The sequence below is a fragment of the Zeugodacus cucurbitae genome, chromosome 3, assembly GCF_028554725.1.
Source record: "Zeugodacus cucurbitae isolate PBARC_wt_2022May chromosome 3, idZeuCucr1.2, whole genome shotgun sequence".
NCBI lineage: Eukaryota > Metazoa > Arthropoda > Insecta > Diptera > Tephritidae > Zeugodacus > Zeugodacus cucurbitae.
This window is the reverse complement of record NC_071668.1, coordinates 38,534,595-38,554,278: the sequence shown is the minus strand read 5'-3', so window position 1 is coordinate 38,554,278 and position 19,684 is coordinate 38,534,595. Positions and strand designations below refer to the sequence as shown.

At 34.8% G+C, this 19,684-nt stretch overlaps 1 protein-coding gene across 9 annotated transcripts in view; it reads left to right on the top strand.

Moving 5' to 3' along the window:
• Positions 1–19,684, top strand: part of LOC105219656 (protein abrupt) — a 93,194-nt gene that overhangs the window by 27,279 nt on the left and 46,231 nt on the right. For all 9 annotated transcript variants that reach the window (XM_011195941.3, XM_054226851.1, XM_054226852.1 and 6 more), the window contains 3 exons: positions 8,116–8,461; positions 10,659–10,934; positions 10,986–11,184. In XM_011195941.3, coding sequence (XP_011194243.2) covers positions 8,116–8,461; positions 10,659–10,934; positions 10,986–11,184 — 821 coding nt within the window. The remainder of the gene's footprint in view (positions 1–8,115; positions 8,462–10,658; positions 10,935–10,985; positions 11,185–19,684) is intronic.

The following is a 19,684-nucleotide window of genomic DNA, read 5'->3' as shown; positions in this document are numbered from 1 at the left end:
CCTCTGAAATAAATTAAGATTTCTGAGAGATTTGTCGATATTTTCGGTGTAAAATTACCATAAGGCACTGAGTACTTCATATACGATATCCGGCAATTTGAAAAATTATAGTCCGTTTTCGACAATTTTTTCACAAGTGATGCCTTAGCACACATACAGTATTTGTGTAAAATTTTATTCCGCTATCTTCATCGGCTCCTATGTATACATTATAAAGTGAATTAATCAGATGGAATTCAAAATTGAGTTATATGGAAAGTAGTCGTGGTTATGAACCTTCTTCACCCATTGTCCACACGTGTCGGGAAAATATTATATACGGAAGTTCATTAGAATCGGTCGAGTACTTTCTGAGATATAGTTTTTGAAACATAAGTGGGCGACGCCACGCCCATTTTTAATTTTGTAAAAAAAATCTGAGTGCTGCTTCCTTTAGTGTTTCTGATGTTTTTCGTTAGTGAGTTATTTTAGTAATTTTCAACCTAAGCTAGGTATGGGAGGTTGGCGTGGTTAATATCCGATATCAACTATTTTATGTGTGTGATGGGGTACGTAAGGGAAACGACTGCAGAAAATTTGATTTATATAGCTTTATTAATTTGCGACTTATACACAAAAAACCTATTTGGGGCCCACTTCCCCAAAAAATTACATCCAAATATGCCCCTTCCTAGTGCGAACCAAATTGTACCAAATTTTTTTTAACTTTTTATGGCTTAGTTCTGACACTTTATGTGTTTTCGTTTTCCACCATTTTGGGGGGCGTGGCAGTGGTCTGTATTCGACCATTTTCAATAGAAACGCTCTCACGGTCTCAAAAAACATGTGTACCAAGTTTCGCCAAGATATCTTAATTTTTACTTCATTTTCAAAAGGACGGAAAATTTAAATATTATAGTTGTTATATGTATAAAGGGGTAAACTAATGTCTGGACGAATTTCAGACATATTGACTTAAAACCCACGGCATAAAGAAAGGTCCAAATGACTGTGTATATTGGGGTTGCAGGGTTTTGATTTCTATCGAATTTATCAGATCAATTCGAAATATCAATATTGCTCATATATTGATTTATATAACCAACTGAAACCGCGAACATCATTACAAACAATGGCTCAAAGGTATAATTGTGAACTAAGTATAAGATTATTCAAAGGCAGATTTTTCTCTTCAATGGGATAGTTTTCATGCAGAACAGTAGAAACAATGTATGTTATGATCTTTTATTCAAAAATATTTGTAAAATTAAAGAGAAAACATCCAAATTCTTCTCAAACTTATAATTTATCTTTATATTAGATCTACAACTTTGCCTCTGCCGTTTTTTTTTTGAAAATTTAAGTTTTTTTTTGTATAAAAACGGTTATAAATTTCGAAGTTACAAATGTCGATGAACCTAAGCCGGAATTAAAAAAGAATAGCAACATTTCCCGCAAATGTCGAGAATTCGGCTCAAAAAGTGACATAATAAGTTTGGGATGCAAACTCTACAAATATTTGGTTGGGTTAATGTTGTCATAAATGTCCAAAAGCGATATGAAAAAAATCGATTTAATCGACCAGTGCTTGACCCTAGAGACATCTATTGGAAAACGGCGGAAGCAAAGTTGTAGACCTAATATACATATGTATAATATAAGAGTTTTAATACTTGGAAGCAAAACCTTTTGCTTTAATTAGTGCTTCTAAACATCGTGGAAACATCGTGGAACATGAAAGTGGATTTATAGAGTTTACGGGCAAGTAAGCTCAATAATGTTGAGATCTGGCGACACTGCCGGTGTTTGTAGTATGTTGGACAATTGTGAATGAGAAACATTTTCGCAACGTGTAAATAATGCTTAGAATCGTTGTCCTGATAGAAATCAAATTTTCGGATATCTATAATTTCTCCGCACTTTGCTTCACATTTTGTTTCAGAATGTCCAAATAATGGATTCGATTCCTTTATACCCTATAGAATGGATGTTCCCTACTGCTGCACTCCACCGTGCCTGATTGTAGCCCGAGTGATATTAAACAAACAAATAAGGCTTAAGCCAAATGTACCTCTCTCCATTTGACTCACATATTCGGCATATATATGTGGTATAAAATCAATTGGAAGTTTGAAAACCCTAATATTAAGTACATGGGAGATAGGGGAAGTTATGACCCGATTTCACTAATTTTTAACACGGAGACATATTATTAGAAGAAAAATATAATATCTGAGAGACTTACCTCTGAGGTTCCCACATTCGATATATGGGGCCTTGAATACTTATGGTTAGTTTACAGCGATTTTTAGAAGGGCGATGCCATACTATAAATGCAGTATTTGTGCAAAGTTCTGTTCCGATATCTGCACTAGTGCTTATTTTATAAATAATTAAAGTAAACGATTCAGATCGACTTCAATGTCTGGTATATGGGAAGTAGGCGTGGTTTTGAACCGATTTGGACTGTTTTCATAACATATAATTGGGAAGCCAAGAAGATATAATGAACCGAATTCCAATGAAATTGGTCAAGTAGTTTAATTTCAATTTAAAATTTTGTATACCATTTTGAGTGCAGCTCTTCTGTACCATCTTTATAATGAAATTTAAGGTTTCTTGTGGTTTTCCTTACTGTATTAAAGCATTTTTAGTAGTTTTCAACATAACCTTTGTATGGGAGATGGGAGTGGTTATAATCCGATTTCAACAATTTTTGGACTATATAAGGTAGTACCTAAAAGAAAAGACTCTAGAAAGTTTCCGTGATATAGCTTTAGTAGTTTATGAGATATGTATAAAAAACTTAGTAGGGGGCGGTGCCACGCCCAATTCCTAAAAAAAAATTCACTTTAATAGCTTAATTTATGGCTTAGTTATAGCTCTTTATAGCTTTTCGATTATCGCCATTTTGTGGACGTGGCAGTGGTCCGATTTCGCGTGGTCCAAGTTTCATTATGATATCTCAATTTTTACTCAAGTTACAGCTTGCACGGACGAACAGTCGGACAGATGGACGGACGGACAGACAGACAACCGGATTTGAACTTTACTCGTCACCCTGATCACTTTGGTATAAATATCTGAGCCTGAAGCATGTATCAGTTCTCCCATGGTATTTGTAACAGTCAAATATTTGCAAATATGTTAACAAATGTTGATATAAAACAAATCCACTACTGTTTTAGTATTATGATGGCGTTTCAGAAGTCATTCTAAGTTAGTTAAATAAATTGCGAGAGTATAAAATGTTCGGTGACACCTTACTTGTTTTTTTTTTCTTTGCTCCCTTTCAATTTTGATCTTTTGCATTGGAATTAACATGAATTCACTTAGTAACCAAATGCCGTTTACAACAATAACTCGTCATCTACATTAGTTCCAATTATGCGTTTGACTAGAATTTTGTTGATTTCGTTTTCTTTTAATGTTAAATTAATAGTAAGTAACCAAATTTATAGTCAGTAACAATGAATAGTTTTAAAGGTTTTTTTAATAATCTACAATTCTGCATCAACAATGTTTGGAAATTTTGCCAATGAAGCGAAAAATCGGATTTGAATAATCCTATAAATATAATACTTAGTGTCAATTATACATTTGAGGCACTGTATCTTATCTATCTTCGTTATATTAAGAGTTTTGGTGATATAGTTTTAGTAGTGACGTATATATTTAAAATATACGTTTATTATCTTGTTGAAACAGATATCGACCCCACAATTAAAGCTTACTAAATTGTTTCTTAATATATCAATGTATCTCTTGACATTTATAATTCTTTTGATGGGAACAAGTTTTCTCACTATCTCACATATTTTTTCCCTATATCAGTGTTTAATACTAGAACCATAATGTACGTAAATTTTAAGCATATACAATTTTCAAACTCGAATTGCACAAGTGTGTCATGCTGTAATTATTATAATTATATAATAAAATGGAATGCAATTTTCTTTTAAGATTTTGTACTCAACTTAAGGAGTAAAACTTACGCTGCAAATGGGTTTTTCTAATGTACATAATATTGTTGGATCCATACGTACCTGTTTCAATCTTTGATTTTAATCTTTATTTCGTAATTATTTAAGAATATTGACTGTGTCAGTTAGATTGATTTTAATAAAAATATTACCAACCAACCTTGCCAGCACCCATACTCTTTAAAGTATCAAATCTTCACTTCCACTCGAACTAATCCATCCTTACTTGTTATACTCCCATAACATATTACACAGAGAATTTTGTTCACATAACGGTTGTTTGTATCTCATAAAACTAAACGAGTTAAATATAGGGTTTTGTATATCATATTGATTAGGATGACGGGACGAGTTGAAATTCGGATGTCTGCCCGTGCAACGGAACTTGAGTAAAAATTGAGATATCTCAATGAAACTTGGTACACATTTGTACCACCACTATAGGAGCAACCTTCCTATCAAAATAGGTGAAATTGAACTATTACCATGCCTACAAAATGGCGATAAGCGAAAAACTATAAAGTGTAAAAACTAAGCTATAGAAATTAATTAATTAATTTTATTTAACAATTAATTTCCGTACAGAGGATCACAATAAAGGGGGACGTATTTGGATGTAATTTTTTTTAAAGAAAGCATGGCCCGCCTCCAAATAGGTTTTTGTATATATCTCGCATATAACTTAAGCTATATAAATCAAACTTACTAGACACATTTCACTTGAGCACCTCATATAACAAGGAAATGGTATGTGAAATCGGATAATAACTTCGTCCACCCTCCATACAAGGTTTATATTGAAAACTACAAAACGTGCGTTAATCCACTGACGAAAAATACCAGAACCCCTAAATTTTATGGGAAAGATGGTAAAAAATAGCTACATTAACCTTCCTCGGTTCCTCAAATACTACGCATACTTAAGGTCTTCGGGTCATATTGACCCGATTTAAAAAAACTCGGTGTTATTTTTATAAATTAAATACAGTTGGAATTATTTATGTTATATATTTATTCAAATAAAAAATACACAATTTATGACATTTGTTACTCTTGACAACATAAGAGGCACATAATTTCCGAATGTCTTGGACATGTGGGTTTCTTACATTTTTTACAGATTTTCGATGTTTCGACATATTTTGATGACGGACATACATTACACCTTTTTCTTGAATTACAACTCTGTGCACTGGAAGTAGCTGTTGTCTCAGTAACACCTGTCTTCACTCGTTGTACTAATTCAAGCGATGCATTTGTCCGAGGAAGAGTTTTCCTACGCTCAATGTGGTCATTGACCAATTCCAGGCCCAGTTTTCTAAAAACAGACGTCTTTGTACTGTCTTCTTCTGTTTCCAATCAGTATTGGTATCACAAAATAATACGTAAGCATTGAAACATGAGATATCAATCATATTATGAAATATGGCTATAGGCCACCTTCTTGTCATACGATTGCAACTATAGACTATATTGAGAAATCATGGAATCACTCAATTTGTGAGCCATTGAAAAAAAACAACCGAACGCGACGAGTACAAATAACTAATGAAACAAAAAACTGTCAACGCTTGTAAGAAGGCGACATGGCAATATGATTCTACCCACTTAGAAACAATATTTCTAAGATTAGCATCGACAATGAATCGCTTAGTGACTTGGGTATAATTGATATTCAACAATAATAAATATGTTCTTAGAAGCTGTATGTTTGAATCAAAGCATTGTACTTCACCAAAGACGGATATTTCTGACCCGAGGATTTTTTTCATGCTCGGGTCAAAATGACCCCAGGATCCTAAGAGCAAAAAATGCGTATTTCCTTAATTTAGCAGACATCACCATAAATTCACAATACTAATTTACAATAAATGCAAAATTAATAATTGTCACGAAGCTCTTATGAAATCTATTAGATATTACTACTTTTATTATAGATTAAACTTTAGAATCGGGTCAATATGACCCGAAGAACCGAGGAAGGCTAAGATTGGTATAAACAAGTAAGGAAAGGCTAAGTTCGGGTTCAACCGAACATTTTATACTCTCGCAATTTATTGAAGAAATTTAACCAATATATATATGCGGAATAAAGCTCACCGTATTTTTGAAAAACCTACAATGAGGTATATGGAAATGTTATGACCCGATTTAAATAATTTTTGGAACAGAGACACACTATTAGAAGAAAACAATTTCCTCTGAATTAAATTGAGATATCTGAGAGATTTACCCATATTTTCGGTTAAAATTTATCCTTAGGCGCTGAGTTCAACATGTTCGATATCTGGGGCCCTGAAAAGTTATGGTACGATTTCGACAATTTTTTCACAAGTGAAGCCAGAGATGATATGCACTAATTGTGTAAAGTTTTATTCCGTTATCTTCATTGGTTCCTTATGTTTACATTATAAAGTGAAGGAATAAGATGGATTTCAAAATTGAGTTATAAGGAAAGTAGTAGTGGTTGTAAACCGATTTCGTCCATTTTTTGTCCGTGTTATCAGGGTGTCAAGAAAATATTATATACCAAATTTCATTCGAATCGGTCGAGTAGTTCCTGAGATATGGTTTTTGACCCATAAGTGGGCGATGCCACGCCCATTTTCCATTTTGTAAAAAAATATGAGTACAGCTCCCTTCTGCTATTTCTTCTGCAAAATTTAGTGTTTCTGACGTTTTTCGTTAGTTAGTTAACCCACTTTTAGTAATTTTCAACCTAACCTTTGTATGGGAGGTGGGCGTGGTTATTATCCGCTTTCAACTATTTTCATGGTGTGTGGTGGGGTATGTAAGAGACCCGACTGCAAAAAGTTTGGTTTATATAGCTTTATTGATTTGCGAGTTAAATACAAATATCCGATTTGTGGGTGGGGCCACGCCCACTTCCCCAAAAAAATTACATCCAAATATGCCCCCTCCTAGTGTGATCCTTTATCCCAAATTTTACTTTTATATCTTCATTTATGGCTTAGTTATGACACTTTATGTGTTTTTGGTTTTCGCCATTTTGTGGGCGTGGCAATGGTCCGATTCCGCCCATTTTCGAACTTGATCTTCTTATGGTGCCAAGTTTCGTCAAGATATCTTAATTTTTACTCAAGTTACAGCTTGCACAGACGGACGGACGGACAGACATCCGGATTTCAAATCTACTCGTCACCCTGATCACTTTGGTATATATAACCCTATATCTAACTCGTTTAGTTGTAGGTGTTACAAACAACCGTTATGTGAACAAAACTATAATACTCCTCTCTTTAGCAACTTTTGTTGCGAGAGTATAAAAATCACATTAATATTTATAGCAGAATAAATCTAGGAAGAGAGATTGTTGAAAGATGGGATTATTTAAAGCTATAATCACTTACTCAACTTCAACTGAAGTACTTTAGTGGTAACTTGACTAGAAATGAAAAGTAATTCCTTTGCAAAGTAATAGCATTTTTAGACAGGAGCTAATTGATCAATTTACCCGCCTCTGCTCGATTTAAACGCTTATTAAGATTGATATACGATGCAAAATAAAATCACCATTTATTTTAAAAATCAAATGCAACTCTGCGTTAAAGACTTACGTTATACGTTCTTTGCCTGCGATTGGCTGAATTTTTTGATAAAAAATATCTACGGTAGATGTCGATGCTGAAAAATATTAATTAGCTGATGAAACTTACTAACTTCTTATTAAAAGCAAGAAAAAATGTATAACAGCTGATCGCTTATCGAGTAACCGGCAGTATAAAAGGCCAAAAAGAGTTTTTCAATAAAATTTAAATTAATCAATTTATTTGGCTGTCTAAAAACGCTATAACGAAATAAGAAAAGCAATTGAGCACAGAGAATACTGTTCAGCAAAATTTCTAGATATAGACCAGGCGTTCGATAAAGTGAGGTACGAAGGCCATATATAAGATAAGAATAAAAATATTGTACCTTCCGAAATGTATGAGATATATGATTTAAGCATATATATTTAATTTTAATATATGTGAGTTAATTATATCTCAAGATAAAATGTACGAAAATGTTAAGATTTGTCCTACGTACATCCCCTACATTTCCTATTTCTTCAATATATTATTTACAGTTCCAAAAATATTATAATATCTAATAATTTAATATTTTGTTTCTTATTTTCTTGTTGTTCTAGTTTCATGTACAATGGAGAAGTAAACGTAAGACAAGATCAGTTACAAGATTTCTTAAAAACTGCACATATGCTGCAGATACGAGGATTGACGGATGTTTCCGATAACTACAGCTCTCCAGAATTTAATTTTTCGGAAAATAAACCTTTGGATAATTCTATGATTATTAATAAGCCATATAGAAAGGATTTTGATAAAGACGACTCTGACGTAGAAACTTCTGAAAAAGCTGCCGGTTTTTCAAAATACAAACTATTTTCTGATCGACCAATTACATCCCCATTGGTGGCCGGCTATAATATCAGTTCTTTTACCCCATCTTTTAATAAGGAAACGAAATCTGCTGCAGTAAGTTAGTGTAATGATAAATGATTTGGTTGTCTTAAATTTAATTATAATTTTTTCGTTATCAATATGCTCTAACGGATCAAATATGCTTGACAACGTTTTGAATACAAAAGATAAAATATTTAAAACATATTGCGAACATATTTATGCATATATCCGTTCCGAATTACGAAACAAATTAATTAATCAGAGTAGGCATGTTCGCTTCTAACTGAAGCTTTTGTGCGTAAGTCATTATTTCAAAGTTATCTAGTATATTTGTATTGATCATATTTCAAATTATATATATTATTGTATTGATTTGTACTACCATGTGGGGTCGTTATTACGTCACGTCACAGGCAATTAAATTCCAAAAAGGCTAACTGTAAACGAATGTCGTATTCTTGTATTCTATAATTTCTGCATCCAGCCCTTTGACATTATCCCGTATATACATAGTGGCGGCTGTGACCAAGGATGATAGATCGCTAAAAATTAGTATGGTATTATAAACTACAAATTGTAAAAATTCGTAAAATTTTCAAAAAGATGTGTACATATTGATTTTATAGGTATTTAATAGCCTTTCACATATAAGCTAATTGATCAATTAACCGGACTCTTCTCGATATATAATTTAAGGAAGAGATAAGTTCGGAGGTAACCGACACTTTTATACTTTCGTTATTTATAAGGCTGAAAGCTGAAAAGTGTTGTCACATCTTTATATCAAACAAGTAAGGACTTACAAATATACTCTCACAATTTATTTATTTCATTCACTCTCGCAACAAGGTGCTAAGAGAGTATAATAGTTTTGTTCACATATCGGTTGTTTGTAAAACCCAAAACCAAAAGAGTCGGATATAGAATTAATAATACCAAAGTAATCAAGGTGACAAGTAGAGTCCGTCTGTCCGTCCGTCCGTGCAAGCTGTAACTTGAGTTAAAATTGAAATATCTTGCTGTGACTTGGCATACGTATTATATAAAAGCACGTTTAAATTCCTTCGGATAATTGAACCCTGTTAATTGATTTTCCCGCTTAGTTCTTGCCATACAAAAATGAGACTAGTTAATCTCGTTAATCCAGGGGTGATTTAAACGAAATCTCCCTGTGCGACTCTGGTTTTTTTAATCACAGCTGATATTCACCAAAACTGTCAAACAAATGTACAGCCTCAACCGGATAGAAAAACTAGCTCGAAGAGTGTTTTTTAACAGATAGTAGCTGCTGGCAGCTATATATTATCGTTTAAATCAAATTCTAATTAGTTCAAACATTCATAATTTGTATTTTTATAGTATCACAGCAGAAACATTGAAAACTAGTAATCTAATCACTTAAAATTTTGGTTGGAACACGATATAAGTCACGATCAAGTAAACAATTTGACTTGTGAGAAGCAATGCCAGAAAATTCTATTCACTCTTCAGAAAGACAAATGTAGGTCTTGAATAATGTAGTGCTTTGAACACATGTACAACTGAACTTCACGACGTAGTGACAGCGAAATTTCCTTGCAGTCTTGAAGCGAGCTTCGTACACATTTTAAAGACGGCAGCGTCGTAGCAAACGCTTCGCTTCCGGTGGTAAAATAACTGACTTGTTAGAACTTTGGATAAATTTACATCTCACATATTAGTGGCCTGCTACCGTGAAGTGCTGTTATCTAAATAACTATGCCCATAAAAACGCATGTATTTTAATATTTGACAGATGTCGCCTGTCGCCGTCCATTTGTTAAAAGCCAGATCGTATTTTCAATTGACAGTTCTTTATTCCAAGGGCTAACTTCCTGTACACGCTAGAAACAACTTTTTTAAATGCAAAACAATTAAAATTGTTAACTTATGTTATGTATAACTCTATGCTATGTACATATCTCGATTAGTATTATGTGTCACAAACAACAGTTACAGATTACTACTACGCAACATGTTGTGAGATCACTAAGAAAAAAAGACTATTTGGATGAAATACATTTCTTCGTTAATCGGGTAATTATTTCTATCAATGATGATTTTCCTACCAGCGTTATCAAAATTTGACATGCATTAGTATTTATTTGCCATGTATAATTATTATTAGGTCTCTTAATTTGATATCCAAGATTTGGTGTACTTTGTCATTGAAATATATTAAAACATATATAAATGCAAAATTAAAAAAATATAGCATTAGAAAATTATCTAATATAATTATGAAAATCAGTCTTGTCTCCAAAGGGAAAATGCCGATCCATATCGTAATCGAAAAAACATTCTAACGCCACCACCTCAAAAACGTATTAAAAGTGCGGACTTATTCCGTGCCCAACACGGCATTAATTCCGAAAGAGCTCTCTCAGAAGGAGAATTTCCAGCGATTTTACAGCATCAAATATCTCGGGAACGAAGACATTTATTTAGTGATTGCGATAGAGCCGTAGAAGCCAGTGAAACAAATACGGGATCATCTATAGAAGAAAAAAAAACTTCAAAATTACAGGTAAAAGTAATATTTTCACTTTAATCATCATCTTTGACACATTTTTCTCAGCGCACAGATACACAATCCACACATGATGAAAGTGCAGACGAAGAGTCTAACTGTAGCAGTGAATATCCTCTTGATCGCCTAGCTACCCACCAAGAAGTTAATGACTCAGTAGATAATATACGACCTACGATGCCAAACATGTTTTTAGGAATTCCAAAATCTTTGGAACAAAAATCTCTTTTAAATAAGAATGATTTCGGTATGTTACTTGTTATAACTTATAATATATACATAGCATTCAGTATTGCCTATTAGGCAAAATATTACAAACGATATTAGGCGTGTTTTATTTGACCACCACAAGCTAATACCTAATTCATGGACAAATAAAACGCCTTTAGCTTATTTCATACATATATTCGCTTAAAAATGAATTTTGTTGGCTATGCGGCCCAGATCTCTCAGCTGATATGTAATTTATTTGAAAAATAACGGTTGAATTTATAAATCAGACTTTCCTTTTGTTTACCGCTTTTCTATAATACTCGTATTCTGACCTTTTAAGGAATCACAATTAGATTCGGGATGGTCAAAATAAATATGGATAACTATTGTGAATGAAAAAAAGCGTTGAACTGGCAATGCCTCTAGTTCAATATACAAGTTATGATAGCTTATGACAAGCCAACATAATTATGTTGGCTAAGTCTTCCATACAAAATAAGCTAATAGCTTAATATGCTGGTCATATAAAACACGCCTGTTATCTTCAGGTGCAATTTAATTTTTTTTATAGAACTAAATTCAAATAATATGAATCTTCTATTATTTTTTTATTTATCTAGATTTCAAATAGACAAAATAGATAAATAAAATAAAGTTTTAAATCTATTCACATTATTACTTTGTCGATAGTATAAATGTTACACATTGTAATATGGTCAAATATCTCAGTCGACATTGTCTATAACATAACGCCAACAGAAAATCCAACAAAAGCGCAATGTTTTCCTTACACATTTTTTCGAATCAATAGGGAAACCCATTTTTAATTAAAGAGCAGACTTTATCTGAACTGAGTGGCTTTCTTTATGTTATTATGTTATCTAATTATGTTATTAATCAAAACCTGAAGTTAATTGTTTAACTTATGTCATAATTTAACAATCTAAATATTCATAATAAAACTACCTAAGGCAGTAGAATTCCATTTGACTAAAGCTAATTCATATTTTCAGTCAAATGAGCAATATGTTTTTATACTCTCACAACATTTTCGGAAATAGTATAATAGTTTTTGCTGTCTGTCTGTACGAGTGGTAACTTGAGTAAAAATTGGCATATTAGCACCATAAAAAGGTCGGTCTTGCAGATGGGTGAAATAGGACTATTGCCCACAAAATGGCGTTAACCGAAAGGCAATTAAGAGCTACAACTATAAGCTATGAAAGTGGAATTTTTTATTTGTCTGACATTTATTTTTTAAGTGGTTGTGGCCCCGCCACTAATATGTTTTTTGGATATACATATCTCCTTAGGAATTAAAACATCTAAATCGCCTACCTCCATTAAAAAGTTATGTTGAAATTGCATGGAAAAGGTGGAAAAAGTTGCACTCATGGATTAGGCGTATCGTCCACTTGTAAATAAAAAAATATCTCCGTAACTTTAACGAAAATTGGTACATCAAAACTTTTTTGAAGTTTTTGGAAAAAAGATTTTCACAAATGCAGCATGTATATGTGACATAATCCATTTCAAAAATTTACTATAACTCTTAAAGTCCCCAGATTCGAAGGTGAGATCCTCAGTGACTTTATATAATTTTTTACTTTAATTAAGTGAGTGTATAACGTTGGAAATGGTGTAACTTGGTGGTGAAATAGACTGAAATATGTCCAGGAATTACCCCAGCTCCCGCTGCTAATCCCTATGATTGCTGCTTTTTGTAAACTTTCCGTACTTCACTGCATATTTATTTTCCATTACTGGCCACGAGACCAATTACCATATGACATAATCGGCCTTACCACAGCCATGTAGAGCCAACAGATACACGAGGTGTTAGTTACAATTTTGGTGTAATCATTTTGTAGGTATACAGTGCTAAAGCAGTTTTCTTTACTCTAGCATCCCAGTATGGCTTGCATGATAGCTTCTTATCTTATATTAGTCCTAGATAGCTTGCTTTCTCCCTTATTAATTATTGAAAGTGCTATGGACTCCGATTTATCTCATTTAACCTTGATTATAAATTTGGAAATTTACATCTCACTGAAACTTTCACATCATCAGCCTAGGCCACAAAATGGGCAGTATCTAGTCCTAACAATTTTTTATAATGCGCCTCCTTTAGGTGTGCATCTTTGGACAGGTCTGAACATCGTTGAAATTATGAACTTGCCGATAAGCATCTCTTCTATTTCACGTTTGATTCTGAGACGTTCAGAGTTTTAAGCGCCCTGAGTATGGCCTTAGGCTGAATGTTATTGAAAGTGTCTTCTATATCAATAAATGTTATAAGAGCGTATTGTTCACTCCTTCGGAGTAAACATGTTGTGAAACTGCCAATGTTTCTGGAGTTAACTTGCTTCTTATGTGAATTTCTATTAATCTTTCCAGTGTTTTTATTAGAATTGGCTAATTAATATACAATCTTTCGACTAATGTGAGAGCTTTTGCCAGCTTTTGATATGTATTTATATTATCTTCACTTTCCTTCATTATGAAGATATGTAGATATTGTTGCAGTGTATTGTTGATCATTATTTCTAATCAACCCGTTGTGTGGCTAAAGAAATTCTGCAATTGAGCCGGTAATATACCGTCAGGTCACGGAGTTTTAAAAGGCTTGAAACTGTATTGCAATAATGGATCTATCACCACTTCTGTATCTTATGCATACTCAGCAGTATAATTATCTGCGACATCTGGGAAGTGCGTATCCATCAGTAACTCTTCAATGGATACCGTCCAGCTATTATCCGGCTTCGTTTTTGTGTTTTAATTATGTGTCTCTGCGACAAAAATGGGTAATATCGGGTCATAACTTTCTATAGCTCCCATATACCTAACATTAGGATTTTGAAACTTTCTTGGGATTTATACCAATGAAATGAATGTGAGCGGGCCAGTCGTCAAATAAAACACTATATTGTGTAATATAAAGTTTATTCGATACCTAAAACTACTTTTGATGTAACCACAACAGCCAGCATCTGTCAAATATTAAAATACACACGTTCTAATGGACATACATAGTTCTTTAGACATCAGCACGACTTCACGGCAACAGTAGCTTGCATTGTCGCTGTCGCCAAATTAAAAATATTTCTAAATTTGCCGACGATAATGGGTAACTATAGAGCTGCCACTAATACGTGAAATGTAAAATTATTCAAAGCTCTAACAAGTCTAACGTTATTTTACCAGCAGAAGTGTAAAAGAGTTCCAATATATATGTATATATGTAATTTGTAATAACAATTCATAATAGAAAACAAATGAATTTACCTATTTACTAATTGAAAAATTCACTTTGAAGAAAATATTTAAATTTCGTTGAAATGAAGGTTTTAGTATGGCAACAACGAAACGAAATTGTATTAGTCCAAAATAGACAGGAAAACATCACTAGCTATCAATACGGAAATAGAATTAATATAAAGTGCCTTAAATATGATACAAAATAACCTAAAAAACTTTGTGCAGTGGACCACAGTATTGAGTGACATCTGTGTTTAAAAAAACTTAAAATGGACAATGTGAAATCTGTTACCTCAACAAGTGTTTAACCAATTTAACCACATTTACTATATAATATAATTAACAAAAGTTAGAGAATTTTCTTGGACCTTCTATAGTTCGGCACCAAAAATGGTTGCAATCGATGAAGTAAAATTATTTTCGTTATTCTAGTATAAAGTTGACGAATCATCTGAAATTATATGAATTTTCTTATTAAAATTAAAGTGTTTTTACTAAGAATTTATGAACTTAGTTCATATGTTCCATGATCATGAGTGCTTGCAATCTATTCACAATTTGATCGAATAATCAATGTCGAATTCATGTTAATTTTGTTCTTGAAAAACCATAAAATTAACAAATGAATTAATTTTGACAACTTTTTTAATATAGACTAAGGTCTTCCACCGGTGGGTACTGCATCGAACACTTTCAAAGGTGGAGTGTTTTTAGACTTGGCAGCATAAATGCTCCCCTTATCGTGCTGTCCAAAGCAGCCTTAAAATCGACGAAAAGGTGGTATGTGTATATCCTCTTTTCACGGGTTTTCTCCAAAATTTGGCGCCTGGTCAGTATCTGGTCTGTTGTATATTTTCAAAGTCGAAAGCCACACTGATAATTTCCAATCAATTCGTTGATGGTGGGCTTTTGCATAGTACATGGCATTTTGCTCGACATGGGCTTATATGCGATACGGAGGAGACTTATCTCACGGTAATTGGAGCAGATTGTGGGGTTTCCCTTTTTATGGATTGGGCAGAGCACACTGAGATTCCAATCGTCGGGAAGGCTTTTGTCCGACCATATTCTGCAAAGAAGCTGATGCATACACCTTATCAGCTGTTCGCCGCTGCTTTTGAATAGCTCGGCACGTTTACTGCCGTTCAGCAGGCTCGAGAAGTGTTCCCTCCACAAATTCAGTATACTCTAGGCATAAACAGCTAGGGGGAGGGGGTTGGAGTTCATAGAAGACAGGTCTTGAAACCTTCTGTTAGTCGCCGAATATTTTCGTAGAATATTAGAGCATTACCCATGTCGACCAGCTTAACAAGCACTTCATACTCACGCATTTCGGCAGTCTGCTTTCCGCCCCATTATTTCGTATGTTTCCTTACACTGAGATGCTGATGAGTGCTTTCAGGGAGTAGGAGTGCAAGTCGAGTAGAAAATGCTTGGCTGTCTGTTGCGATTGCATCTTTTCGACGTCAAACCTTTCTTGTGTTTGTTGAAGAGCGTTGTTTGATACAAAGAGACGTATCTTCGCTGCTACCAGATAGTGTTCTGAGTATATATTTCGTCCTCGGTGCGTACGCACGTCTGAAACACTGGGCACATGTCTACCGTCTATCACAACATGATCGATAACTAGTCAAAATCACTATGACCGCTTTCGCTTTCGTTTTCGTTAAACCTGAGACAGACATGTAGTACATATTGTAGTATGCTTCGGACACCATATGTGCATCACCGGTGTACCGAATTTTGTTTGAAAGCAAATGGTGTTCCATGTTACAATACGGTTCTAGAAACCATTTAAATTTTGTGGTGTTGTGAAAGTTGTGGTGTCCGAAAGCTTTAAGCTCTTCTGTCACAATCATATGTTTTCTGACATTTTGGCATACAGAAAATAAATTAAATTCAAAATAAACTGAACTCAAAAAACAAAATTTTAAAAAATAATGTGAAAAATATGTTGAGAAGTAATGATTATAATGGACAATAATATTTTAAGATTGCTTGAAGTTATAACTAAGTCAGGATCAATTTTCCTGCCTGTTATTCATAATTATATTTTGTTTCAATTTATTTGTATATATCAGCTGATGGATGTAAACATACTACAATACTACATGACTTTAACTATGCTGGTACATAGTTTCTTGAGCTATTATTGTCGTACACATCGTAGATCAGGAGCCATATGTCTGTCTTAGGCATTACTGAAAACTTTTCATCAGCAGTAACCATCCACTTAAGAAATGTATCTATTTTGTTGCCATTATTTATTGACAGCCATACACAAGCTTCTTCATCAATAATACCGATCGCACTTATACAACCCAAGATACAAATTATTAGTGTCCGACCGATTCCCAAGTTTTAGCTGATCAACAACAAAATTATAACGAGGTGTTCACAACCATTCCATTTTTTTAACATTTGGGAAGGACCTCTCCGAGCCGTTCGATACCAAACGAGGTTTCAGACAAGGTGACTCACTATCGTGCGACTTCTTTAACCTGATGCTGGAAAAAATTATAAGAGCTGCAGAGCTAAACCGAGAAGGTACATTCATCTACAAGAGTGTACAGCTCCTGGCGTACGCCGATGATATTGATATCATCGGAAGCAACAACCGCGCCGTTTGTTCTGCTTTTTCCCGCATGGATAAGGAGGCGAAGCGAATGGGTCTGGAGGTGAATGAGGACAAGACGAAATATCTCCTGTCATCAAACAAACAGTCGGCGCATTCGCGTCTTGGCTCCCACGTCACTGTTGACCGTCATAACTTCGAGGTCGTAGATAATTTCGTATATCTGGGAACCAGCATCAACAACACGAACAATGTCAGCCTCGAAATCCAGCGCAGAATAACTCTTGCCAACAGGTGCTACTTTGGACTGAGTAGGCAATTGAACAGTAAAGTCCTCTCTCGACGAACCAAAATCAAGCTCTACAAGTCGCTTATCATTCCCGTCCTGCTTTACGGTGCAGAAGCTTGGACGATGTCAACATCAGATGAGACGACACTAGGAGTTTTCGAGAGGAAGATTTTGCGCAAGATTTATGGTCCTCAGAACATTGGCAACGGCGAATACCGCAGACGATGGAACGATGAGCTGTACGAGTTATACGACGACATTGACATAGTTCAACGAATAAAAAGACAGCGGCTACGCTGGCTAGGTCATGTTGTCCGAATGGACGAAAACACTCCAGCCCTGAAAGTGTTCGATGCAGTACCCGCCGGAGGAAGCCGAGGAAGGGGAAGGCCTCCACTCCGTTGGTGGGACCAGGTGGAGAGCGACCTGGTTACACTTGGGATCTCCAACTGGCGCCGAACTGCGAAGGAGAGAGAGAGGTGGCGCACTATCGTCGATTCGGCTATAACCGGCTAAACGGTTGCAACGCCAATCACATACATACATTTATGTCTAATAACTTAATGACAACTTGTGAATATCCTAAACAAATAAGGATTTTTTTATTCCGGTGCATTTTAGTTCGAATATACTTATGTATGAGTCAAATTGCGAGAGTATAAATGTTCGGTTAAACACGAACTTAGACTTTCTTTAATTGGTTTGAAATCTTTACTGTAATATGTAGAAAAATAAAACATTTAATTGACAAACTGTACATATATATGTAGGTATGTATGTATGAAGGGACAGCATGACGATAAGAGTTCACTTATGGATGTGTCGGCAATTTTATGTTAGCTCTGTTTTTGTTAATTGACGTAACTTCAACCGTCGTTCTTGAAACTTTTTCGAAAAAATTCCATAATGTTAACTAATATTTTTCTTAAATTAAAACAAGTAAGGAAAAGCTGCAATCGAACATTTAATTCTTTCGCAATTTACTGATGAAATTTCATGAAGATAACACAATTTTACCCATATATTCGCATAACGTCCACGAACATAACACAAATCATCATAAATAATATAGGGTGCTGAGGTTATTCCGAAACCGATTTCACTAATTTTCACTTAATTTTGATAAGATATATCACATATTAACCGATATATTTCGAAAAACATATAATATAACATATAAAATAACAATCGTGCTTGGCGATTTTAACGCTAGGGTGGCTAAAGAAGGTGTCTTTGGAACAACAGTCGGAAAATTCAGCCTCCATGACGAAACATCGCCAAAAAGCCTGAGGCTGATCGACTACTAGATTCCAGAATAAGAAATACATCAAGCTACTTGCTCGACCGTAACACGAGCGGGATGGGAAAGATATCGAGAGCTGAAGAGGGAAGCGAGACGCATTTATAGACAGAAAAAGAAAGAGGCCGAAATGTTTGAGTATGAAGAGCTTGACAAGCTGGCCGATAGGGGCAATGCTCGAAAATTCTACGAAAAAATCCGGCGACTAACAGAAGGTTTCAAGATCTAGTGGTTGATACCTAGTGAACACTGAGTTTGTGGCAGTGAAAGTACAACACCAGGAGGTGGCGAACCCGATTCGCCAATTGACGACGATGGAACAGATGTTCCATTGCCCGACCGTGAAGACATTTGAGTAGCAATTACCCGGTTGAATACCCGCGTTAGTTCTGCTTTTTGCCGCCTGGATAAGGAAGCGTAGCGAATGGGTCTGGTGGTGAACGAGCACAAGACGAAATATCTCCTGTCACCAAACAAACAATCGGCGCATTCGCGTCTTGGCACCCACGTCACTGTTGACAGTCATAACTTTGAAGTTGTAGATAATTTCGTTTATCTGGGAACCAGAGTTAACAGCAATAACAATGTCAGCCTGGAAATCCAACGCAGAATCACTCTTACCAACAGGTGCTACTTTGGACTGAGTAGGAAATTGAAAAGTAAAGTCCTCTCTCGACGAACAAAAACTAAACTCCACAAGTCTCTCATCATTCCCGTCCTACTTTATGATGCAGAAGCGTGGACGAGGCGACATCAGGAGTTTCGAGAGAAAGGTTTTGCGGAAGATTTATGGTCCCTTAAACATTGACCGCAGATGGAACGATGAGCTTTACGATTTATACGAGGACATATACATAGTCCAGCGAATAAGAAGACAGCGGCTACGATGTTCTGCTCATTTCCCTACATTAAATTTCTTTCCTACGGGTGTTGATGGTGTGAAATTTGACCGACCAGCGACAAGACCAGCAGCAATTTCTTCACGGAACTCAAGTAACTTTAACAGCTTGTCATCTTGTGCAGATAGATTGTTGTTGCAATTTTCTAAATGCAGAAGTCGATACAAAATATATTAATTTGTCGCAGCCATACATATCTACGAAATGGCA